A 26,125-nucleotide genomic window follows, 5' to 3' on the forward strand; every position below is an offset into this window, starting at 1 on the left:
TTATTATTATTATTATTGTCATCATCAGCTCAGGAAGGGATAGGATTCTGTTATCATGGCACTTGGTCTGCTCTCAGTGCACATACAATATTTGGTTCACCTTGTGTTACACTGTTTTATGCAAATGTTTGCTCAATAGCATAACTGTATTTAGGAACTTCAAGGCTACCAAGCCAAACTAAAAACTTTCCTCCCTTCTCAAAATATCCTACTGCTACCTTCATCATATTCGTCTTTGTCTTTGCTGAAACACACCCAATTTTTTCAATCTACTTAGGGTGTCAATTTAACAGCCTTTGCTCTCAATCTATAGTTCGCTTTTGGACAAGCATTTCCACATTTTAAAAACTTCGCTTTTCCCCGCTCATGGTCTGAAACAATTCAAATATTATTCATGAATGCTAAATGATAATTGCTCTGATACACAACATATAATCATAAATTTGCTTAACTTTAATTTCAAGCAATAAATCTTTTATACTATATTTATTCCATATGCTTTCATTTGCTGTTATTTTTGTGTATTAATGTATTTAGGATTTTGCTGAAAGCAGGGACATTAACAGCATTTTTACTTTGGTGGTGTGAAAAATTTCAGAAAGTACACAACACACTGGATGGAATTTAGTATGCACAGGCATTGCCAAGGTGATGGTCGGTGTGGAAGAGAAGAGAAGTGAGGCACGGGAGGTGAAGCAACTTACACTTGATTGATCTAGTAGGGATGCTGAAAGATCCACTGACTCTCAGTCAAGTACAGATACAGGGCCATGAAAGTTCTTTTAAAAACTCTTCCAAATGCCATTGGATCAGAGGCTACGGGATGTTTTCAGACTATTAATTTACCAGCAGAACTGGCTTGAGTCACTCAGTGACAAATGTTCATTTAATTAGAAAGAGGATCTAGGTTTTCCTTTCTGTAGGTAAAGGTTAGGCAGAGGTCAAATACATAAAATAACTTGCACTTGCAAAAATGGCATTTATCAAAACTTATTCATTGCTCTACACAACAAATTCCCTATAATTTAGCGTACTTCAATGCCATCCCAGGTAATACGAGCAGAGCGAGCTTATACATGGGAACTTATCGGCCTATAAGCTCAACACTGTACTTACTGTAATACTTAGCCATCAGTTAAATTTGCAAGCAAGGCAAGAGAGCAGCAAGAGCTTTGCAAATATATACCTAAAGTGCAGGGGGAAAAAAAAAGCACAAAACCTACACTGGTGTACGTTTTGAAAACACTTGTATTTCGAAGTGTTAATCTGACCTCAGGTGAATGTAAGAGTAGACAGATGCATTCTGAAGAACATGGGAATCCACTTATGTTCTAGCTAATACTAATGCCTCAAATAATATCATAAATGGATCTCATTGACATTTATGGATAGTATTGTACACAAATTGATTTCTATATTTATGACAAACACTACACTTCAAAAACACAAAACTGGCTATAAAGTACTTGGAAGCCGAGGTTACTGAAGAGGCTGACAGCACAGTGGAGTACTTTCATCTCCCTACAGTTGGAAAGCTTTATTAGCACTCAAAGCAGGTGTTCAAATACCAGTACCATAAGGGGAATTGCAAAAATTACACAATGTAAAGAATTAATCAAGGTTTTTATATATCATTGAAAAAATGGTCCAAAGGTTAAGCTTATAATAAATGAAGTGTTTCGTTGCAGATATTTACTTCATTATGCGCTTAATGTTAAGTGCTGTTCTTTTTAATAAAACAGCAACCATTTGACAAATATAACCAGCCATTTCCAGTTAGGTCAATTAAGTGAATCCAATAAGCCAAGTAACTGGGGAGATAAGTTTGGCTGGAGCAAGATCATTTGCCATCTTTGCCAAATCAACTGCACACTCACCAATGCATTTATTTAACAGCACTTTTACATTTTCAGGAAAAGTAAACTAATTGTAACTTCACCAACACCTTCCACCCCAACCTTCAGTTCACCTGGGCCATCTCCAGCACGTACACAGGCCCCAAACCCCACCTCTTCCTCCGTTACATTGATGACTGTATCGGCGCCACCTCTTGCTCCCCAAAGCAGCTCGAACAGTCCATCCACTTCACCAACACCATCCACCCCAACCTCAATTACCCCTAGCCATCTCCAACATACCCCTCACCTTCCTGGACCCCTCAGTCTCCATCTCAGGCAACCAGCTTGTAACGGATGTCCATTTCAAGCCCACCGACTCCCACAGCTGCCTAGAATACACCTCCTCCCACCCACCCTCTTGCAAAAATTCCATCCCCTATTCCCAATTCCTCCACCTCCGCCGCATCTGCTCCCACAACGAGGCATTCCACTCCCGCACATCCCAGATCTCCAAGTTCTTCAAGGACCGCAACTTTCCCCCCACAGTGGTCGAGAAAGCCCTTGACCGCGTCTTCTGCATTTCCTGCAACACATCCCTCACACCCCGCCCCTGCCACAACCGCCCAAAGAGGATCCCCCTCGTTCTCACACACCACCCCACCAACCTCCGGATACAACGCATCATCCTCCGACACTTCCGTCATCTACAATCCGACCCCACCACCCAAGACATTTTTCCATCCCCACCCTTGTCTGCTTTCCGGAGAGACCACTCTCTCCGTGACTCCCTTGTTCGCTCCACACTGCCCTCCAACCCCACCACACCCGGCATCTTCCCCTGCAACCACAGGAAGTGCGACGTTTGCCCCCACACCTCCTCCCTCGCCCCTATCCCAGGCCCCAAGATGACTTTCCATATTAAGCAGAGGTTCACCTGCACATCTGCCAATGTGGTATACTGCATCCACTGTACACAGTGTGGCTTCCTCTACATTGTGGAAACCAAGTAGAGGCTTGGGGACCACTTTGCAGAACACCTCCGCTCGGTTCGCAATAAACAACTGCATCTCCCAGTCGCAAACCATTTCCACTCCCCTTCCCATTCTTTAGATGGCATGTCCATCATGGGCCTCCTGCAGTGACACAATGATGCCACCTGAAGGTTGCAGGAACAGCAACTCATATTCCACTTGGGAACCCTGCAGCCCAATGGTATCAATGTGGACTTCACCAGCTTCAAAATCTCCCCTTCCCCCACCGCATCCCAAAACCAGCCCAGTTCGTCCCCTCCACCCACTGCATCCCAAAACCAGTCCAACCTGTCTGCCTCCCTAACCTGTTCTTCCTCTCACCCATCCCTTCCTCCACCCCAAGCCACACCTCCATCTCCTACCAACTAACCTCATCCCAACTCCTTGGCCTGTCCGTCTTCCCTGGACTGACCTATCCCCTCCCTACCTCCCGACCTATACTCACCTCTCCACTTATCTTCTTTTCTCTCCATCTTCGGTCCGCCTCCCTCTCTCTCCCTATTTATTCCAGAACCCTCACCCCATCCCCCTCTCTGAAGAAGGGGTCTAGGCACGAAACGTCAGCTTTTGTGCTCCTGAGATGCTGCTGGGCCTGTGTTCATCCAGCCTCACATTTTATCATCATTAATTGTAATACACCATCTTATTTGATGTAGTTACATAAATTATAGATAAATAAGTTACCAAGTTTTGAACTGAAGCAACCAAAAGGATCCCATCTTGTCATACTATGTTTGAAATAAACCATCCGGAACATGTTAAAATTTACATTCTTATTTTCATTTAAACAGCTTTTCTAACTGAATGGTGCTTCAAGAGTTGTTCGTGCTGTGGAGCAAAGAACTTATCCATTTTGAACTGCCAGTGTATGCATCAAGTTCTAATCTAGGTGATTTATGCACATTTAAGGACTATCTACTTTTCTCCCAACTATGTAACTCAGGACAGGCAATTATTTAACGGTATTCTCACTAGACTACTAACCCAAGTAATGCACAAAATCCTCCTTACCAATATCTGGGGGCTAGTGCCCAAAGTGAAAAAGTTGCCTCACACACAAGTCAAACAACAGCCCAACAGTGTTAAACTCAAGCAATCACACCTCTCAAATAATAAAACAGACACTGCCGCTACTATCCCTAGTTATGTCCTGTTCTATTGACAACAAACTTAAGTTGTATGCAGTTCAAAGGGAGTTACTGTTGAGTCATCAATATTGACCCTCTGGGACACCAAGTGACATGGTATCAGGTCAAACATAGGCAAGGAAATTCCCTGCTCACTGCCATATAATTCCACCCTTCCGCTGATGAATCAGTGCTCCACGTTGAACAGCATTTGGAGGAAGGGTGGTAGGGTGCAGAATGCATTCTGGATGGTGGTTAGATGTTGAAGTCCCCCATGAGGAGCTCGAAAACAACATTATTAACTACATTGGCCAAGTCTTGAAGGACAATGCTGCTACTGGGTGTACAGGTGATGACCGTACTAGTGAGAAAAGACGTACTTGACCTATTTCTCACCATTCTTACTTCTGCAAATGTATCTGTCCACGGCAAAATCCGTTGGCGTGATTACTGTACAGTCTGTTTGGAGACAAAGTCTATTTTCATATTGAGTAAACTTTTAACGTGTTCTGCGAAACAACCACAAAATTATAGAAGATAAACTTAAAAATGACATTGCAACTCAAGACTAGGCATTCACAAAGCATTGCAGACCATCAGCAGAATTGTACTCCAAAATAATCTATAACCTCATGGCACAGTACATCACCCACAGGATCAGTGCTGGTTCAATAAAGAGTCCAAGAGAGTGTGCCAGCAGCAAGAACAGGTAAATCAAAAATGATGTGTCAATCTAGAGATGTTACAATACAGGACTACCTGTGTCAACAGTGCAAGCAGCAAGTGATAAACAGATCAAAATGTTTTCACAACCAAACAGATCAGATTCAAGCTCTGCAGTCTGACCACATCCAATAGTGAATGCTGGCAGATAACTGAAAATTCCCTGGAAGTGCCATAATATCCCCATCCTCAAGTGGGGAGGGAGCCCAGTACATTCTCAAACAAAGATAACAAGGTGTGAAGCTGGATGAACACAGCAGGCCAAGCAGCATCTCAGGAGCACAAAAGCTGACATTTCAGGCCTAGACCCTTCAGAGAACTGTGTTCATCCAGCTTCACACTTCGTTATCTTGGATTCTCCAGCATCTGCAGTTCCCCATTCTCAAACAAAATAAGTCTGAATCATTCACACCAACCTTTGGCCAAAAGGCCAAGATGGATCATCCATTTGGCCATCTTCCAGAGGTCCTCAGTATCACTGCTACCAAACTTCAGCCAATTTGATTCACACAGGATATCACAAAAAAAACTGAAGATACTGTATTCTGCAAAAGCTATGGCCCCTGACAATGTTCTAGCAATAGTCCTGAAAACGTGTAACCCACAATTTGCCACACCCCAAGCCAAATTGTTCCAGTATATCTACAATACTGGCACCTACTTGGCAATGTAGAAATTAGTCCATGCGTCCACTAAGTGGCCAATTATCATCCAAAATTTGAGTCTTGATCATCATAAAGTGATGAAAGGGGCCATCAACACTTGCAGAGCAATGTCCAGCTCACTGATGCAGTCTGGGTTCTACTAAGGCTGCTCAGCTCCTTAATTCATTACAGCCTTAGTTCTCATATGGACAAGAGATCTGAAATCTAGTGGTGAGGAGAGAGAGTGACAGCCCTTAATCTTGATGCTATATTTGACAATGCTGCATCAAGGAACCTTAGCAAGACTGGTATCAATGGCCATCAGAAGGAACGTCCTTTGCTAGATGAAGTTAACACTGACTCATCCACACATAGTTGTGGAGGCCAGTCATCTCATCTTCAGGACATCTTTGCAGGAGTTCCTCAGGATAGTATTCTAATCCAAATGATCGGAGTCTCAGTCATTTCATCAAAGACCTTCCCTCCATTATGGTCAGGAGAAGGGATGCTTGATAATCACTCAATGAACAGAGCCATTCATGACTCCTCAGAGAAGCTGTTCATACCCAAATACAGCAAGACCTAGACAACATCTGGGTTTCAGTGGACAAATAACATTGCACTACACAAGTGCCTTGACATTCCGCAGCATTACTATCACTAGCAGCTCACCGCCACATTCCCTCAAGGGCAACAAGGAATGGGCAATAAATGCTGACCCAGCCAGTGACACCCACATTCCTTGGAGTGAAATTTTCAAAAGCGGTAATCTCAACAGCATTTGATATTGTATTTCTGCCAGAGATGACACCTAAAATAAAAACAATGCTAGAAATACACAGCACGTCGGCCAGCATCTGTACAGACAGAAGCAATTGCCATTCCATGTCAATGATTCTGACATAAGATCATTCATTTTTCATATTTCCAGCACTTGCAAAACCTTTGCACTAAGTGATACCTCCTGAGCAGCAGTCCAAATGATCTTCCTATTAATACAGCTAAATTAACAATGGCTCTATATACTCCATGTAAAAATTTTAAGCACTGGTTTCTGGATGGAACATAAAGTCTCTCTCTCTCTCAGGAGGAGAATCTGCAAAAATATCAATTCCAACTGAACTTAATTTTATGTTGCAACATCACGGCCCTCTCAGAAGTACAGAGTTGGAAGAAGTTTGAGGGGGAAAAACCTGACTAATGCCAATTATGTACAGACCATAAACTGTCTCCCCAGTGGAAGCAATTTTGACCTGACAGCAATGCTCAAACTGTATTCCTTCAAACATTTGTCACAACAGAGATTTTCTAGTATGCACAGATGAGCAGTATTTTAATCATTGAAGGCAGCAACAGGTTAAGGTAGAGAGACAGCCAATAATTCTCCATTTTAGTGTCAGGACCAAGTCCTAGCTTTGGTCTTGAGCTGATGTGTCTGTTTTCATCTGAAGGGGAATAAGTTCATATCATTTTTCAACACTCAGAACTCTCTCATGGTTGCTACATTCAGGCACTTACTCAACTGATGGAATGACAGGAAATAAGTAACATTTAGTGAAGAAAACTGCCAACTTCAAAAGCTTACATCTGACCAGTGAGCGATTATTAAACCTCAACTGGAAGACGGTAAAGGAGTATTTTCTCCAAAGTTAAGTAACTGTGATAATAATAATAAACTTCAGAACTTTAATAACTGTTGACAGAATGAAAGTAGCAGCAGTACCATCTGAAATAACTTATTAGAAAGGTCAAGGACAAACTTGTACAGGAATTGAAAGCAATTAGCCATGCCTGGGAAAAGGAAGAGTGGAGGCTACATATGTAAAATTGTTTTTGACGCCTGCTTGATAACTGGCTACCTCATGCCACAAGGATGAATTGCTGCCCTGCTGAAGAATTTAAAGAGTTAATTGCAAGATAGGCTTGGTCTTCAAGTGGATAGCTGAGGCTAAACGTAGAAAGGAAATACTTCTGATAAGGAAGCAAGCTGCAGACTCAAGGATGGGGGAAGGGTAACCAATTTTAGACCACAGGCATGAAAGACAAGAAATTACACAATAATTTAACTCCAGGATTCCTTGGGAACAGAACCTCAGAGCAAACCCTGCAAATCAAACTGTGGAACTGAGAGACACTGCTGGTTGAAATCATGGCTAAATTCCCCTATTAATTGGATAAGAGCCAAGGTGAATTATGAGGCTTAACTTGCTTACTGGAGAGGGTCTTTCTTCGGTTGCTACATGCAATAAAGTTTAAAATCACTGTTTCAGTACTGGGTTGACTGTGAAGTTTCCTAATGAGTAGTCATGTTAAAAAAGGTAGCTGTACCTACAACAGCAGAACTGTCATGGTGACACCTGAAGTAGATATAGTGAAGTAGTGATAGAAATAAAATGACATGGAATTCTGATTTCACAGTCACCAGCTTGTCCTGGTAATATGGTATTAAATCCCAATTATTTGTAATAAACCAAGCATTCATATAGACCAGCCCGGAGTGGCTGAACTTGAAAATGGGTAATATTGGACTAGCTGCCTTATTAAACCACTTTCTGTTGCTTGGTGTGAACATGTCTAACAAAAAGCCCCTGCTGGACAATTTGAAGTTTAAAAGAAAAAGGCAGAAAGTTTAAAGAGTATTTTCCAACAAGACTCAGACTAAACATACCCCAAATCACTTTCTCCACTCAACTGAAAGCTCAGTTTTCTAAAACTTGCAACCTGTCAAAGCGATGATCTGGCAGCTACCGAAAGAAGTGACTTAGGAGTGTAGAATATCAAAATGTCACTGGAATTGCTGAGTCTTTTAAAACTTGCAAACTATTCAAAAGACATAAGCATGTGATATTGTAATTACCCATTCAGCTTCTCTGCTTTAAGCGGAGCGGTTGTATAGGTGTAACCTGGAGGCCACCTCGCATATTTTTTTCCACTTGAATTTGGCAGGGATTTCCTTGCGATTCAACTTAAAATTTTATCATAGCCCAATTCTGTGAAGCTGTCCTACAAGAGAAATGCAGTACTGTGCTAGCTTTGCATTTCAATCTCATGCTGAAATTACTGCTTTAAAAGAAAGCAGAGCAGTATTGGAATGATCTTCCTTTTACACAGCATCCTACAGCTATTTTTAATGTATACACAAATGTGAAGGTGGTGGTGATCTGGCTATTTGAGAACCTCAGCTATGATGATCACAGCTGATCTGTTTGTGGTCCAAATTTCAAATACCCATCTACTCAAACACTGATTCTCTTGTCTAATAAAAATCTATTTGTGCCTTTAAATTACTCAATGATCCCATGTCCACCACCTTCTGAGGCAAAGGGTTCCAAATTCCCACAACCCTTAGGAAAAAAACAACTCTCGGGTGACCCACAACAGTAAATGTCCTTTCCAAGTCCACTCAAAGATCATATAAGCTTCAATTCAGTCATCCCGTCCTCTAAACTCCAGTGAAAACTAAATCAGATTGTATAATCTTTGATTGCAAGCCAACCAGAACATTCCAGATCATAACCTGGTGAATCCCTTCTGAATTGCATCTCCAAAGTATTCACATCCATCCTTAAACGAAAGGACTCAGTCAGAGATCCTCAGCCCATTGCATTGGTCAAAAAGAAAACTTAACTATTCTAATTCAACTTTTTAGCACTTGGCCCATCACCTTGAATACCTTGGTATACAAGTGCCCATCAAATTACTTAAACGTTAGGAGGGTATCTGCCTTTACCACCTTAAAGGCAGTGAGTTCAGACTGGCACCATTCTGCATGAAATTGATTTTCCTCAGCTCCTCTAGACCTTTTTCCTCTTAGTTTAACTTTATGCGCCTGGTCAACGATCCCTTCATTAAGAGGTCTCTCTGGTCCTGTTTCACCTTTTCTCATGTGCTCCCTTGCCCATCTGCATCACCTCACACTTATCTGGATACAATTTCATCATACCAACCAAACTACATCCTCTTGTAACCCAAGGCAGTCCTCTTCACTATTTACAACCCAACAATTATTGCAGCTTTTTCGAACTTACTGATCAACCCTAATACATTCAAGTTGAAATAACTTACATTAGTCACAAACAGCTAGAGCTCCAGCACTGACTTCTGTGGGACACCACTGGATACAGACACAGGAGGCCAAAACTGAATACAGTTTGGATGTGGTTTCACAAGTGTCCTGAATACATAAACCAAAGCATTTATGTTCAATTCCCATTGTAATGAAGGACAGTATTGGGTAGGCAATGGCTTAAAGAGTATTAATTGCTAGACTATTAATCCAGAAAACCAGCTGATGTTCTGGGGACCCAGGTTCAAACCCCACCACAGACGGTGGAATGGAATTCAAAAAATGTCTAATTAAGAATCTACTGATCACCAATAACTCATTGCCAATTAACAGAAAAAACCCATTTGGTTCACTAACGGCCTCCTGGGGAGGTAATCTGCCACCCTTACCCAGTCTGGCCTACACGTGACTCCAGACCCACAGCAACGTGGCTGACTCTCAACTGCCGTCTTGAAATGGCCGAGCAAGCCACTCAGTTGTGCCAATCACTACAAAGACACAAAGAAATGAAAATGGACGAATCACCCAGCATCGACCTAGGCACCAGAAAAGGCAATGGCAGAAACAGCCCCGACCCTGCAAAGTCCTCCTCACTAACATTTGGGTGTTAGTGCTAAAATAGAGAGCTGTCTCACAGTCAAGCAACAGTATCATGCCTTACAGACAATGTCCCAGACACCACCATCACCATCCTTGGATATGTCCTGTCACGCAGGCAGGACAGGCTCAACAAAGAGGGCGACACAGTGGTATACAGTCAGTAGAGTGTTGCTCTAGGAATCCTCAACATTGACTCCGAACTGATGAAGTCTCATGGCTTCAGGTTAAACATGGGCAAGGAAACCTCTTGCTGGATTAAGACATACTGTCCTCCCTTGGGTGATGGATCAGTATTCCTCAATGTTGAGCAAAACTCAGAGGAAGCACTGAGAATGGCAAGGGCACAAAATGTACTCTAGTTGGGGAATTTCAACGTCCATCACCAAAAGTGGCTCATCAACAGTACTACTGATTGAACTTGTTGGGTCTGAAAGGATAGCTGCCAAATTGGGTCTGCAGCTGGTGGTGAGGGAACCAGAGGGAAAAACATACTTAACCTCATCCTTACTAATCTGCCAGCTGCAGTTGCAGCTGTCCACTGATAGCATTGGTAAGAGTGACTATTGCACAGTCCAAATGGAGACAAAGTCCTGCCTTCATACTGAGAACAACCTCCGATGTGCCATGTGGCACTACCACTGTGCTAAGTGGGACAGACTTCGCACAGATCTAGCAACTCTGAACTGGGCATCCATGAGGTGCTGTGAGCCATCAACAGCAGCAGAGTTGTACTGCAGCTCAATCTGTGACCTGATGGCCCAGCAAATCCCCCACTCAACCACTACCATCAAGCCAGGGGATCAACCGTGGTTCAGTGGAGAGTGCAGGAGGGCATGCCAGGAGCAACACCAGGCACACCTGAAGATGATGAGGTATCAACGTGATAAAGCAACCAAACGGGACTACTTGCATGCCGAACAGTGAAAGCAGCAAGTGCTAGACAGAGCTAAGCGATCCCAAAACTAACAGATTAGATTTAAGTTCTGCAGTCCTACCACACCCAACCATGAATGGTGGTGGAGAACTCATTGGAGGCAGCGGCTCCACAAATATCCTCATCCTCAATGATGGAAGAGCCCAGCCCAATGCAAAAGATAAGGCAAAAGCAGTCGCAGCAATCTTCAGCCAAAAGTGCCGAGTGGACAAGCCAACTGGCCTCCTCCAGTGGTCCCAAGCACTACAGATACCAGTCTTTAGCCAATTCGATTCACTCCATGTGATATCAAGTAATGGTTGGAGACGCTGGATGCTGCGAAGTCCTATTCAGCAACAATGGGTAGCGCAGTGACACTCCTTAGTGGTATTTGTGAATTCCATATATTCATCTTGGGTAATGCAATAAGGCACTATTTTAATTCTAGTTACATAATGACAAGAAATGAGACAAAGGCCTAATTTACAAGTTTCACAAAAAAAAACTAAATTTATAGATGTTATTAAATCTTGCATAGCCAAAATCCCCAGGTTATTAATGCTCCACTATGCAGCTCAAAGTTTAGTAGTTGGTATTAAGGATCATAAACACAACTTTTTTACCGTGGATATAATGTTAGATGTTTTCTTCAAATAGTAAATGGTTCCAGAGATACAAAAGATCAATTATTTTCTTGCAAGGAACTTATTTCAAAGTTGGACAACACACAGAACACATGCTAAAACTATGATCAGGAGGCTAATCACATTAATATTTTCAGACAAAATCATTTTTAATGTTGGTGATGCAGTTTCAGCCTTCATGCAACATTATGCATCGTAATTTGGAGCTGAACAGTCTTATCATTTCACTGACCGGAGTTTGGCTGTGATCACAATAGAAGAAGATGGCTGTTGACCGTTCATAAATTTTATGGCAAGTGTCTCCTCTGGTATAGTTTATCATTATCAATCCATCTTCATAGGTTAAGTGCTGGGTAAAATGTCCTATTAAAAGATATTAACATAATTCATTGTGGGATTAAACACAAGCTTCCAATTACAACTAGGACAGAGCAACTGCTAAAAGTAATCAGAACGAGCCACCATTTACAACAAAAACAGATTTTATAAAAACTTGGCAGAGGGTTCAGTGGGCTAAAACACTAACTCTGCTTTCTCTCCACAGATGCTGCCAGAGTTTCTCCAGTAATTTCTGTTTTGTTTCTGATTTTCAGCATTGGTAGTTCTGTTTGTTTTTGTTTAGTGAGCCACTATTGAACTGGATCAAGTTTGTATTATCACTAATCAAATATTTGCAGTCGAAGAAAATTGAAATGGTTCTCCTGACAAAAACAATTAAGGGGATGCTTCGGGGGTAATGGCACAAACTGCAGAAAGGAGCGAAAATTTCTAGACTGTGTAAAGTGGGATTTTCTGCACCAACGTTTTAGCTTAATAGGAAAGGAGGCATTGCTGGTTCTGGTGTTTCAAGTAAATCAACAGCCAGCAGAAGCACACTTAAAGTACAGTGATCATAATATCATGGGATTTGAGTTGGCATTCACGACACATAGGACAATTCAGGGTAAAAACAAAATTATTTGAGGCAAATAATGGATTAATGGGTTGCCACTAAAATATATTAAGTACAGTCAAGGTACATTTCCACAGTTCATAAAAAAGGTAAAATAAGCAAACCCAAACCTCCCTAGTCGAAGAGAGAGGCAGAGTAAAATCAAGCTGAAAGAGAGATGCATGTGTCAGGTGGGTACATTAAGTAGTAGCTGAATGCAGAGCTGAGTTCAGGTGATAAGGACTCTCAGACAATGCAATGCTTGACATTGGAAAGGGTATCAAAGTATTGATACTCAAAATATTGGGCAGAATCTGTGACAAGAGAAACTGTTTCAAGCTGATAACCTTTCATTAGAATGTGCATGTTATTTAAGCAAAAGTCAGAGGTCAGAAATATTTATAATTCCCAGATTATTACTGACCTTTAGGAATAGGTTACTAGCCCATGAAGTGGATATAGCTTCCTGCTTAGCATCCTTCATAATAGTGCATCTAAAACTGCTGACTGAATCTGAACTCATGCCAAGTCCAATTCACAAACTTGTTGTTATATACACATTTAACCATATGGGCTCCAGCTACAATACTTATTTTAGAGTTCACATTCTCCCTTTTCAATTCCTCCCTAACCCTGCCTCTCCCCAACACTATAATCTCTGCACTCTTCACATCTGGCATGTGACCCAGGCACAAATTTTTACCCTTCTACCAATAGTGGCCACTCTTCCAGATTCTCCCATTCCTAGTTTCAGATTCCCTTGAATACATCACAGTTTTCTGAGATAATGCCCCTTTAAAATTTACCTGTTTGGCTAAGTTTGAGGTTTTCTGTCCTATGTATATTTTATATGCTACATTAAATATTGTTTGTTAATTGTGTGGAGTCTTGGGATATTTCACTATTAAAATCACTACTTAAACACAGGTTTTGGTATTGGATAAGTTCATGGTGAAAGCAAGAGCAATTGTACATGAAACAGTATATGATGTGATATTGGGTAATGATTTCTAGGGCATCAATCTAGAATCCACTTTTGATTGCTTTCAGGGGACAGCGAGAAATTGTTATTCTATTCCCTCAAATTGGCACACAGCTTGTTTTCTCTTTCTCTCCCAACAGACTACATAAGTGACAAGACCAGTAGTTAAAATATGCTTAGTTGAAACCAAGCTGAATGTAACAGACTAATGCCGAAGCCCCTCTCTTTCTCTGCCAGAGCTTCTCTTGCATATTTAAAAGACAAAGACAAAGGGAAATTAACTTCCTAAACTATTCTAATCCAGGTAATCTCAGACTTAAAACAAATTCCCTAGTTTACTTCAAATTTATATTTAGATTCAAGTCATGAATTATGCTTTCCTATGTTAATAGTAAAAAATCTGCACTGATTTCTGCTTACTGAATATGGATTTCATGACTGTATATAAATGCAGATCTAAATTCAGATTATGTAGGTTAATACCACAGTGATCAGTGGTTCTGCAAATTGATAACATTTGATCTTGAGTGCCCAATTCCAAAAAGCAAAACTAACTAAATTCATAGTTTCAATCAAAATTCTTTTCAGACATCAACATTGTTTGAAGATTCTTGCCATTTTCAAAGACATGGTCTTGACAAAGATGAAGAAATGAGGGATAATTATTAATGCACAATTTTCATTATTAAGCAATTTTAAGATCTCTCGAAATAGTTATTATTGCTTTGGTCTCGACTTTTCCTATCTGCTGTGAAACTGGTATTGTTACACTTCAGGACCATTGAAACTTGTTTAAAAAATCCACAAAAAAATCTCACTTGCTCATTCATGTACTCACTACTTACATCAAGTTAACTTATACTTGAAAATGTTTCATGACACATACTGTTATTGTCACCGGTTTTCTCTCGGAAAGAAAAACAAGAGCAACTCTACCGAATGAAATATGCATGTCAAGTTTGGGATGGGTGGGTGAGGCAGAAGCACAAGCTGGAGGGGAACACAAGCCAACGCCGGGGCATGGTGCAGCTGGGATTGAGGCATCCTCCACAGCCAGCGCCCCTCCACCCAACCTGGGATTGGATGTGTCTTACTTGGAGGCCCCATTACTTTTGTGATATTGGATTAAGGTAGAGCACCACCACCTTATGGTGGTATTTCCATAAATGTTGCTGAAACAAAGATTTAAAATAAATCACTTGCACCATTTACTGCATGGGTTGAGAAAAGACAGACGTCCTAAAGAAAAGGAAGCATTTAACTTTTATCACTGCATATCGAAAAGACAACTCACCTGCAATCTTCTTGAAAGAAGTGCCTGGCTTTGACTGACATGCTGAAATTGCATCTTCCCCGCCGTGTGAAAAATTGCCACAGTCAGATATTCTCAAATAGTCACATACTCTGAAGTGATAAGTATATTCATCACCCTTCACCTTCTGATCCTCATTAGCAAGTGGTTGCAGGTCAATTACATAACCATATTTTGGGTCCTTAATTTGACAGTTTTCACCTTAAGAAATCACATTTTGGTTAGTTTTTTTCCCCACAAAAACAAATCTCTGCAATGCAGGTAGCACTGCAGCAAAAATAATTCTGAGGGGCAATTGGAATCTCTAACATTAACCTTATACTTCAAAACCCCTCCAACTGCAATAGACTTGCCAGAATAGTCAACATCTTTGAGGAAGCAACACCTGAAGTGGGCTGTTGAAGACCCTTCCTTGCACTATCAAATGCATCTGAAGGTTGTGTGACAACATTCCAAACTAGTGTCCAAAATCTAAGCACAAGAAATGTAGTGTATGTCATGGGTATAGATAAGAAATTATCTGAAGGATAAAAGGCAACAAGTTTGACTGAGATTTTACATGACAGAACAAAGGGGAAGAAAAAAGCGTGGAGTGATATCATGTCCTTACTTGATGTTGGTCAGCTACATTTTGTAATTTATATGAATGACTTTGGATTCGAAAAGCTGCCCGATTAGAATAGAGGATGATACCAAACTTGCAGAGACAGTAGAAACCGAGGAACTGGGCTGGGAATTAAGCAGATAGAATCAGGTAACATTTAATCTGGAAAATGGTGTTAAGTAACAGAAGGGAGGAAGGAATTCAAAATTACAGTTGTACTGAGTGAAGTAGAGGAGCTGTGGGCTGACAAGTCCCTGGTCCTGATGAGTTTCACCCTAGTTGTTAATTTTAAGATACTAATGAGGTAGCTGACCATTGGTTTACTTTTCCCAGAATTCCCTAAATTGAGAAACTGTTATCAGAATGGAAAACAGTTAACGTAACCCCCTAGAAAAGTATGGAGACAAAAAGTAGAAAACCATAAGCCATTTATGTTAACATTAATAGTATTTTATACATGTTTCCCTTTGACCAAAGACATTTTAGCAGGGCACTTGGCTTAGTTCAGGTAATCAGTTAGGGTTAACATGGTTTTGTGAATGAGAAATGTTTAACCAATTTCTCGGAGGTCATTAGCCTTTGGAACCTCCTTTCACAATCCTTACAGCCAGAAAAATCTAAATATTTTTAAGGTAGAGGTAGACAGTTTCTTGACTTCAGTTAATTGTGGGTTGGTGGGAATGTTGAGTGTATCAGATCAGCCATGATGTAATTGAACAGTGGAGCAGATGAGAAGGACTGAGTGGCATACTCCTGCTCTCAACTTTCAAATTTGCACTTGTAAAAATGTCAAATTACAATATTGAAAGAAAATTTGTGGAAAACTCCTCAGCCCATGAATTATGCTGAAACAGTAAAGGGTGAAGTTGAAGATGACAGTGTTTTGTACACAAAATGCTCAAAATTGCCAAAGTAGAGCAGCAAAACAAATGACATACTGAACTGTATAACTAAAAGCAGTCAGGATGACAGTGGTGAAATGACTTCACTAGTTGACAAGTGCATCCAGTTCTGGCCACAAACAAAAGAGAAAACACTTGAACATTGCAAACAATGTTTGCAAGACATTAGATATTAGGTTAGAAGACCAAAAGCTTGGTCAAAGAGGTTTGCATGCTATCAAAATGATAGAGGATAGAATGTGAGAGAACCATCAGCAGCACACGAGAATACTCAAGTCTCAACAAGAGACACATGGGGGCTCCAGAAAAAGAGAGTCAGGTGATGTTACTTAATTTAGAACAAACAGGCTTAGTTAAGGTTCAGATGTGTGGTCAGAAGCTGACGGAGGTCAAATGAAACCAAAGTTGCAAACTGACCAATTTAATGCAATCTGTTACCACAGAGACAGATGAAACCAGTCGCTAGCAAGCACAATTTGAAGCAGGGAGCAAAAATGAAGGCTTCATTTTCCCCAATATTTAATTGAAAAATATTTCACTTATCCATTTCTGAATTTAACAGAGAAGTTGAGACAGGTGGTGGTAAGGTTAAGCTGTGTCACCAGCATGCATATGAAAATTCGTATTGCCTTCATATGATGTCACCAAGGGACTGCCGGTTGATACAAATGGGGTGGAGAGGGGGGATAGATTCTTCACAATACCCAGAGGTAATGGCTTAGAAGTAAGAAAAGCTATTTTCTGTCACACAGACAGATAAAAATTGAATCAGAGAGCAACTCCACCCAAATGAAAGATAGATGAAAGAGGGAGCATGTGGTTAGTGCAGTCAAAGACTACAAAGGAAGGAGGAAAGATGGAAAGGTTATTTTTCAGTCACAAATGATACTTTTTGCTACTTTGATCAAAGTTGTTTCAGTACTTGTGGCTCAGGCCTGACTGGAGGGATTCAAGCATGGAACTACAGGAGAGATCAGCACAGAACTGGGAAGTGACAATATGCTTAAGGTCTGGAGAGGAACAAGTGGGTTGGAGATCACATGACAGTTTGCAAGGACGATAAGATCAAGTAATAGTCTATGTGAGGTAGTGACTGCAAATTTATAAGGAGGTCAATGTCTGAAAACAAAGAACCAGTTGCAAACTGGCTATTAGCTAACTAAGAAGGATGTTTGTAAGTCATTTTATTTGGACTAGAGTGGAGGGAAAACATGGTGGAACTCCGACAAGATGAGTTTAGAGAGAGCTTGCTATAGCAAGGATGAACTCAAAGGAAGATTGGCCAGCTGGCCTAAAGGAAGTAGCGACATCACATAGCAGTAGCGGCTAATCTGAAAAGACTATGAGCTCCCTATGCTTATTGTTCCAGAAGGCATTCGATAAGGTGCGACACAAAATGGAATACACAAAAGGCAAGATCACATGGGTTGTGTTATTTGTTACTGACAAAGCAGAGAGTTGGGAGAACTGTCTTTTTCTGGTTGGCAAGATGCAATTAGTGGGGTGCCATATAGTTCAGTCCTCAGGCCCCAACTACCTTAAAATCAATATTAAAGACTTGGATGTGGAGGCAGAATGTACTGTAGCCAAATTTGTAGACGACACAAACAGGTGGGAAAGTGCTTTTCGATGAAGAAATAAGCAGCTTACAAATGGATGTGAATGTCAGCTGAAATGGCCAAATTTTGGCCAATGGAGTTTAACGTGGGAATGTGTAATGTCATTTTGGACAATAGCAACTTATCTAAATGCAGAGAAAGGTCAGTGTACTTTGGTAGAGACAATTTATGCCCTCAGGCATGAATCAATCAGAGAAAACTGTACAGGTACAGCTGAAATAAATGCCAATATTTCATTTGCCTACCTTATTATTAAAAGGAGTAGAGTACACAAGTAGAGAAATGCTGCTGCAGCTACACCAGATATAAGACGACAACATCTGGAGTATTGCATACAGTTTCTGGTCCCCTTGAGAGGAGCAAGTTTAGATAGATCCAGAGATGAGGTTGTTTGCCTTTGGAAAAAGTGTGAGCGCAATTTAGAACTATACTCTGAGTTTTAAAAGATTGGACAGAAGATCTAATTTATATTAAAGTGACAGACAATGTAGACAGGGTAAATATTTCTCCTGTGGGGTAATCTCGAATGAGGTCATAGCTTCAGAATAGAGTGTAGCAAATTTAAAACAGAGGAGAAGAAATTAATTTTCTTGAAGGATTGTGAATCTGTGGAATTCAATACCTGGTAGAGGCCAGGGCACTGAACAAATTAAATGAGAGTGACAGATTTTTAATTAGCAAAGGGTTGAAGGGTTTATGGAGAAAGGTCTAGAAACTGGAGTTGAGGCTGAGATGAGATCAGCTGTAATCGTATTGAATGGTAGAGCAGTCTCAAGCGGCTGGATTGTCTTCTCCAGGTTGTAGTTCTTATGCTTTTATCAGATTAGAGGAGACAGAGGAATTTACGAAGACACAGTCTGTACTAAAGGAAAGTGGAAGTTATCTTCTATAATGCTTCAGGATCATCCTAGAAGGTAACAGTAGTATACAACAGTTTTTTGTGGTGTGCTCCAGATGGGGGACAGTTAGCTCAGTTGCGGGATGTTACCAGGGATGGAGGATTTGATATATTTAAAAAGATACTGGAAAAGCTGAGGCTTTTTCCACAGGGGGTGGGGTGTTGAGGGGTGACTTTGAGGCTTGTAAAATCATGTGGGGCATAGATAAAAAAGGTGAATGACAAAAGGTCTTTCCCTTGGTGTGGGGGAACTTCAAAACTAGCAGATAAATCTTTTTCCCCTCGCATCTAAAAAAATCTAAGGAGGAAATGAGGGGCAAGTTTTTCTTTTTAAAAAGAGAGTGTCGTTCATGTGTGGAATGAGCTACCTGAGAAGTAGTGCTGGCTGCAGTTACAACATTTAAAAGATATTTGAATAAGTCCATGAGTAGGAAAGGTTTGGTGGGACTATGGGCAAAGTGCAGGCAAGTGGGACTAGTTTAGTTTGGGAACGTGGTCATCATGGGCTGGCTGGAACGAAGGTTCTGTTAACATGCTGTATGGGTCGGATTGTTGGTTTCTGAGACAGCACAGTAGCAACAGGGTGGGTTCAAGTGTCGCAACAGCTGAGGTCATCATGAAGGACTCTCTTTTGCGACCTCTCCGCTCATCTGAGGTGAGGCTCAGCTTAAAACACAAGTCATCTCTCTCAAGTGAGAGCAGCAGTCATAGTAAGACGATGACAACTTTACCAGCCAAATCTGATGCTGGATGGTTGCAGTTGTCCACTATCCTTTCGAGTCTGCTCTCCTTGTTTTAAGGCAATTGACAGGTGGTCATATCAGAAGGAATCACAGAATAAGAGTGAATGGAGGCGATGGTAGAGATGGAAGTTAAGGGTGCTGTTGAGCAGATCAGTAACTGCAGAAATGAGATGGCAAATGGAGGACAAAAGACTAACCTGTTTGAAAAATTCTAAGATAATAAAATGTGAGGCTGGATGAACACAGCAGGCCAAGCAGCATCTCAGGAGCACAAAAGCTGACGTTTCGGGCCTGGACCCTTCATCAGAGAGCTCTCTGATGAAGGGTCCAGGCCCGAAACGTCAGCTTTTGTGCTCCTGAGATGCTGCTTGGCCTGCTGTGTTCATCCAGCCTCACATTTTATTATCTTAGAATCTCCAGCATCTGCAGTTCCCATTATCTCTGAAAAATTCTAAGAGTTGTGTAAGTAAACTGGGTAATAGATCTTTCCAGGGAGACATGTAGGAGGTACATTTGGGATATGGAAGGAGTATGTGGATGGAAGCAGATGCAAGGAAATGGACTTTGATTGATAAAACGAGAGCAGGAAGACAAGAGAAGATAAAATCAAAAGGAATAGCTGTGAATATGGGTCAGGGAATTTCTACAGGCAACAACCAACGAAGGAAAAATAACTCAATGCACTTGAGAAGGCAGTAGAGAAAGTTGATTCTGATATAAAGGCGAGAGAAAGTGGAACAAGGCAAGATTCTCAAACAAAGAGAGCAGGAAGAATGGGGGGGGGGGTGGAGGTGGTGGTCAGGATCTAGTGATAAATCCACACTGACACCATGCCAGCCAGTCTTGATTAGGCTAAGGATGGAAGATATAGCTAGGTAATGAGGCTTCTAGGGAAATGAGTGATCATCCCGTCAAGTTCCTATTAGTGCCAAGTTAAAATCGTTCATAATACATACAAGACAAGCAAAGGCATTGCCCCAAAGCGAATAGGTATTCTGGAGAAGGATGCACGGCCAAAAGTCTGTCATGGGTGGAATGACTTAATGCCTTACCAATTACATGTGTCTACGTAAACAGACCAACTATTTAGTTACAAACCAAGAACACAATAAACCCAACTACTTACCTGTATGCGAAAATAAAATGGATGGAGTGGGAGTTGGGTGCATTGCAGGAGTAGCAAGTGACAATTAACCTTAGCTTTTGTACTGTGGGAAAATGACGGACCCCAGAAAAACACGATTATCTGGGTTGCAATGCCTATCTTCTCAAAAGGTCAACAGCCAACCCAGGCATAATTCAATAAAGTGCTTCCCAAAGCAATTTTCTTTTTAAAACAAATTAAAATGGATTTCTTTCCAATCTTACATTCTGGCACTCTTCCAACCTCCCAAACAAAGACGAGCAATTCAAAAACTAAATTTTTTGCCATATACTTTTCAGGTCTAACTATATTATCAAATTTTACCTTCGGCTCTGCGAATTGGACATGCAGCTGGAGTTCGCCACACAAAAAGAAATTCACACTCATCCTTTCCCTGAAATATTGGGGAACCCTAAGGGAAAAACAGAATAGAATTATTATCCTAAATTTCACAGACCAAACTCATTGATGTACTTGAAGCAATGGTCACAGATCAGAGGAAATGAAGACTTAATGTAAATGAGAATTGAGCAGACTTGAAAAAGGAATGTTTTGCGAAGCTATAGAGAAATAGCTAGAGTACAAGACTAATCAGATACCTCTTCAAGCAGTTGGGATAGGTGTATAGGGCTCAAATGTCTACTGCTGTGGGGCATAATTTCATGAAGTTGAAGAGGATAGCTGAATTTTCCTTCCTCAAATATAGAAAATCCTAAGGGGGAGACCTGAAAGACCATCTTTATATGCAGAGTAGCAAACTAATTTCACCAGATTTTAGATTAGATTAGATTAAATTAGATTCCCTACAGTGTGGAAACAGGCCCTTTGGCCCAACAAGTCCACACTGCCCTCTGCAGCATCCCACCCAGACCCATCCCCCTACAACCCACACACCCCTGAACACTACAGGCAATTTAGCATGGCCGATCCACCTAGCCTGCACATCTTTGGACTGTGGAAGGAAACCGGAGCACCCAGAGGAAGCCCACGCAGACACAGGGAGAATGTGTAAACTCCACACGGACAGTTACCCAAGGCTAGAATCGAACCCGGGTCCCTGGCGCTATGAGGCTGCAGTGCTTTCCACTGGGCCACCATGCCGCCTCAAGCTTAGCATCACAGCTTGATAAGTTGGCTCTCATGATTGAGATGTTTGGATCATTTATTTGGAAGCTAAAAACAGAGTGACAAATATTCAGAGATATATTCATTTCAGTTTTATTACAATTCTGCTACTTAGTGGTATAATCCAATTAGCACAAGGAGACTGGGTCTTGTCAGATGAACAAAATGTCTGTTCATCCTCTATGAGCACGCAGAAGGCAACAGTATTGAAAGGGTTGTTAAAAAGATATTGAAAAGAAATATACATTTAGACGAACAAAATGAGCCCAAAAAGGTTTTAAATCAGTTTAGCTTCAGTAGTAGCATAATTACAAGGATTTACAGATTCCTAAACCATAGCTGTTATTAATCCATACCAGGCTTGGGAATAAGCAAATAAGCACTATACCCAGCAAGCATACATTAATACAGATCCGAGCAAAAACAGATTTGCTAGAAAAGCTCAGCAGGTCTGACTGCATCTGTGAAGGGAAAAAGCAGTTACCGTTTCCGGCCCAGTGACCCTTCCTCAGGATGAAATGGTTCCAAGGAAAGGTCACCGGATCTGAAATGTTAACGTTTTTCCTTCACAGGTGCTGCCAGATGTGCTGAGCTTTTCCAGAAAACTTGTTTTTGTTCCTGATTTACAGTGTCCAAAGTTCTTTCAGATCTTATACAGATCTGAGCAGCTTGATTCAGAGACTCAAGCACAGTCAGTGGCTTCTGAATGTCAAGCATCCACATGACGAACATTAATGCTTCATACAGCTACAATAAAATTAAGTTTTCATACAGATCTACCCCTTAATGCCAAATGGCAGTTCCAAGTTGAACTATTCACTAAATTCGATAATTATACTTCTTTTAACATTAAAAAACACGAGCTTTTCAAACTATGAGCTGAGACTGTGTGGTACCAAGCGCCTGGGCAACAATGACCAAATGTTAACAGCTACCAGGCCTCTTTAAAATACTTGTCATTTTCTATTTAGGGATCAGTCTATTGCCAGCCCTCCATCAACAGATATCGTTGGGATCAGAACACTGCTGCGAAAACAAAAGGGCTAAAAAAGTCAAGTGTTTCAGTTAAATTAGGTTTTTACATGTGCAGTTATAACAAGAGGAGGCTAAGTTTCAAGAGTGGCAGAGTTTTAGTGACTGTCATGCATACTGGATCGTACTTCATAATTAGAGCCAAAATATTACAAAAACACTAATCTGAAAAAATTGACAGCTGTAACTTTTAGTTCTAAAAGTAACCATTTGATTAGATTGTATAGGCATATTTGTATTGTGCAAGAAGTAAAATAATACCCTAAAAGCAACAGTCCTACACTCAATAGCTAAAGCCCTATCCCTCTCCGCCTCACCAACGAAAGATCACCAAATCCCTGCTCAACAACTCTTGTACGCCAAAATTTCGTATCAGGGTCTCAACCTCTTATGCAATAAAATGGGGTCAAAAAAAAAATGCTTGACAAGGACTAAACGTGACAGTAATAAGTTGGTGTACGGTTTGAAAAAAATACAAACTTACTGAGATTATGTCACACTGGAAGAGGATTCGTGTAGAATATTTCTGATTGTTATCGCATTTATCACCATTCAAATAGACAATACTGAGTGTGCCATCAGTCTCGGCTCGCGGACTCATCTGAATATATCCTAGATTCTGGCTTTTATCAGCATACTTGACACAAGATCCGATAGCACCACCTGTGGAACAACAATTTAATTTGAAAGTGAATCTTCTGCTTACATACTTATTTTCACACAAGCTTGAGATCTTTCTTCAGAAGCTGAATCATATAAAGTGGAAGTAACTGCAGATCCCAACCAGCCAATTTATTGGAGAGGAACCATCTTTGCTGCTGAGGATAACAGACAAACATAGGTATAACATATAACACAAACTCTGTTCTTTCCATAGGTAAGTCAACATGCTGCAATGGTGACAAAGGTTTGAGAAATGACCAAGAGTTTGCTTCAATTTTAGGTATATTTTCCCTGTGTTGCGATATTTCTCAGAGACCCACCCCACCTTCAGATGCTCAAGTCAGAAAAATGAGTCATGTTTACAATGAAAAGTAACATCCAAATACAAATGATTGATTAGTGGAATGAGCAGCAAGGATATGGATGGATCACAATCCAAGAATACAGAAGATTAAAATCTAAAACAAAATTTTACACAGATGCCACAGTAGATAAAATAGATGTTAATGCTCTGATCTCAGTAATTCAGGCAAGTAAACAAGGAATGAATTCTTCCATCATTCAAAGAACTCCAAACAACTGCAGCAGAAAAATCAGGCCACAAATGCTTCAGAGACAGGGTCATATTTAAGATTTTGCTGTAAAACTGTCAGCTACCATAATACAACAAAGAAAATTACAGTACAGGAACAGGCCCTTCAGCCCTCCCAGCCTGCGCCAATCGAGATCCTCTGTCTAAACCTGTCATCTATTTTTTAAGGGTCTGTATCCCTTTGATCCCGGCCCATCCATGTACGTGTCCAGACACAACTTAAAAGACACTATTGTGTCTGCGTCTACCATCTCCGCTGGCAACGCTTTCCAGTCACCCACCACCCTCTGCGTAAAGAGCTTTCCTCCTCTCACTTTGAACTCATGACCCCTACTAATTGAGTCCCCCACTCTGGGGGAAAAAGCTTCTTGCTACCCACCTTGTCTATACTCAATTTTGTAAACCCCAATCAGGCCCCCCTCAATCTCCGTCTTTCTAATGTAAATAATCCTAATCTACTCAACCACCCTTCACAGCTAGCACCCCCCCATACCAGACAACATTCTGAACCTCCTCTGTGCACCCTCCAAAAGCATCCACATCCTTCTGGTCGCCACATAACCAAAACTGTACACAGTACTCTAAATGTGGCCGAACCAAAATCTTATACATGACCTGACAACTTTTGTCCTCAATACCCCGTCCGATGAAGGAAAGCATGTCGTATGCCTTCTTGGCCACTCTATTGACATGCGTTGCCACCTTCAGGGAACAGTGGACCTAAACACCCAGATCTCTCTGTACAATTTCCCCTAGGACTTTCCCATTTACTGTATAGTTTGCTCTTGAATTGGATCTTCCAAAATGCATCACCTCACATTTGCCTGGGTTGAACTTCATCTGCCATTTATTTGCCCAACTCTCCAATTTATCTATATCCTGCTGTAATCTCTGACAGTCCTCTTCACTATCAGCTACTCCACAATCATCGTGTCATCTGCAAACTTGCTAATCAGACCACCTATACCTTCCTCCAAATCATTTATGTATATCACAAACAACAGTGGTCCCAGCACAGATCCCTGTGGAACACCACTGGTCACAAGTCTCCAATTTGAGAAACCCCCTTCCACTACTACTGTTTCCTGTTGCCTAGCCAGTTTTTTTTAATCCATCTAGCTAGCACACCCTGGACCCCATGCGACATCACTTTCTCCATCAGCCTGCCATGGGGAGCCTTATCAAACACCTTACCTGAAGTCTATGTATATGGCATCTACAGCTTTCCCTCATCAACTGTGTCATGGTCTCAAAGAATTCTAATAAGTCGGTAAGACATGACCTTCCCTGCACAAAACCATGTTGTCTATCACTGATAAGCCCATTTTCTTCCAAATGGGAATAGATCCTATCCCTGTCTACTCCAGCAGCTTCCCTGCCACTGATGTCAGGCTCACCGGTCAATAATTACCTGGATTAACCCTGCTACCCTTCTTAAACAAGGGTACAACATTTGCAATTCTCCAGTCCTCCGGGACCTCACCAGTGTTTAAGGATGCCGCAAAGATATCTGTTAAGGCCCCAACTATTTCCTCTCATGTCCCTCAAAACCCTGGGAAAGATCCCATCCGGACCTGGGGACTTGTCTTTAATGCCTTTTAGGATACACAACACTTCCTCCATCCTTATGCCGACTTGACCTAGAGTAATCAAACATCTATCCCTAACCTCAACATCCGTCATGTCCCTCTCCTTGGTGAATACCAATGCCAAGTACTCCTTAAGAATGCCACCCATTTTCTCTGACTCAACGCATAACTTTCTTTCTTTGTCCTTAAGTGGGTCAATCCTTTCTTTAGTTACCCTCTTGCTCTTTATATATGAATAAAAGGCTTTAGAATTTTCCTTAACCACGTTTGCTTAAGAGTAGCAAACAACAGCAAAACAATTCAGTCTACATAAAGAAGCTGCTTTTAAAAATTCTAAGGGCAAGTAACAAAACTAATCCAAAGCTCACACAGGAGCAATAATGATAACAGAAACATAAGAGTA

The 26,125-nt window shown here is 41.1% G+C and overlaps 1 protein-coding gene across 2 annotated transcripts in view; it reads right to left on the reverse strand.

Moving 5' to 3' along the window:
* Positions 1-26,125, reverse strand: part of igf2r (insulin-like growth factor 2 receptor) — a 183,867-nt gene that overhangs the window by 42,522 nt on the left and 115,220 nt on the right. For both annotated transcript variants that reach the window (XM_048535711.2, XM_059648421.1), the window contains 4 exons: positions 23,363-23,541; positions 21,046-21,133; positions 14,794-15,012; positions 11,819-11,949 (listed from right to left, as the gene is read on the reverse strand). In XM_048535711.2, coding sequence (XP_048391668.2) covers positions 11,819-11,949; positions 14,794-15,012; positions 21,046-21,133; positions 23,363-23,541 — 617 coding nt within the window. The remainder of the gene's footprint in view (positions 1-11,818; positions 11,950-14,793; positions 15,013-21,045; positions 21,134-23,362; positions 23,542-26,125) is intronic.

The sequence above is a fragment of the Stegostoma tigrinum genome, chromosome 9 (assembly GCF_030684315.1).
Source record: "Stegostoma tigrinum isolate sSteTig4 chromosome 9, sSteTig4.hap1, whole genome shotgun sequence".
Lineage (NCBI taxonomy): Eukaryota > Metazoa > Chordata > Chondrichthyes > Orectolobiformes > Stegostomatidae > Stegostoma > Stegostoma tigrinum.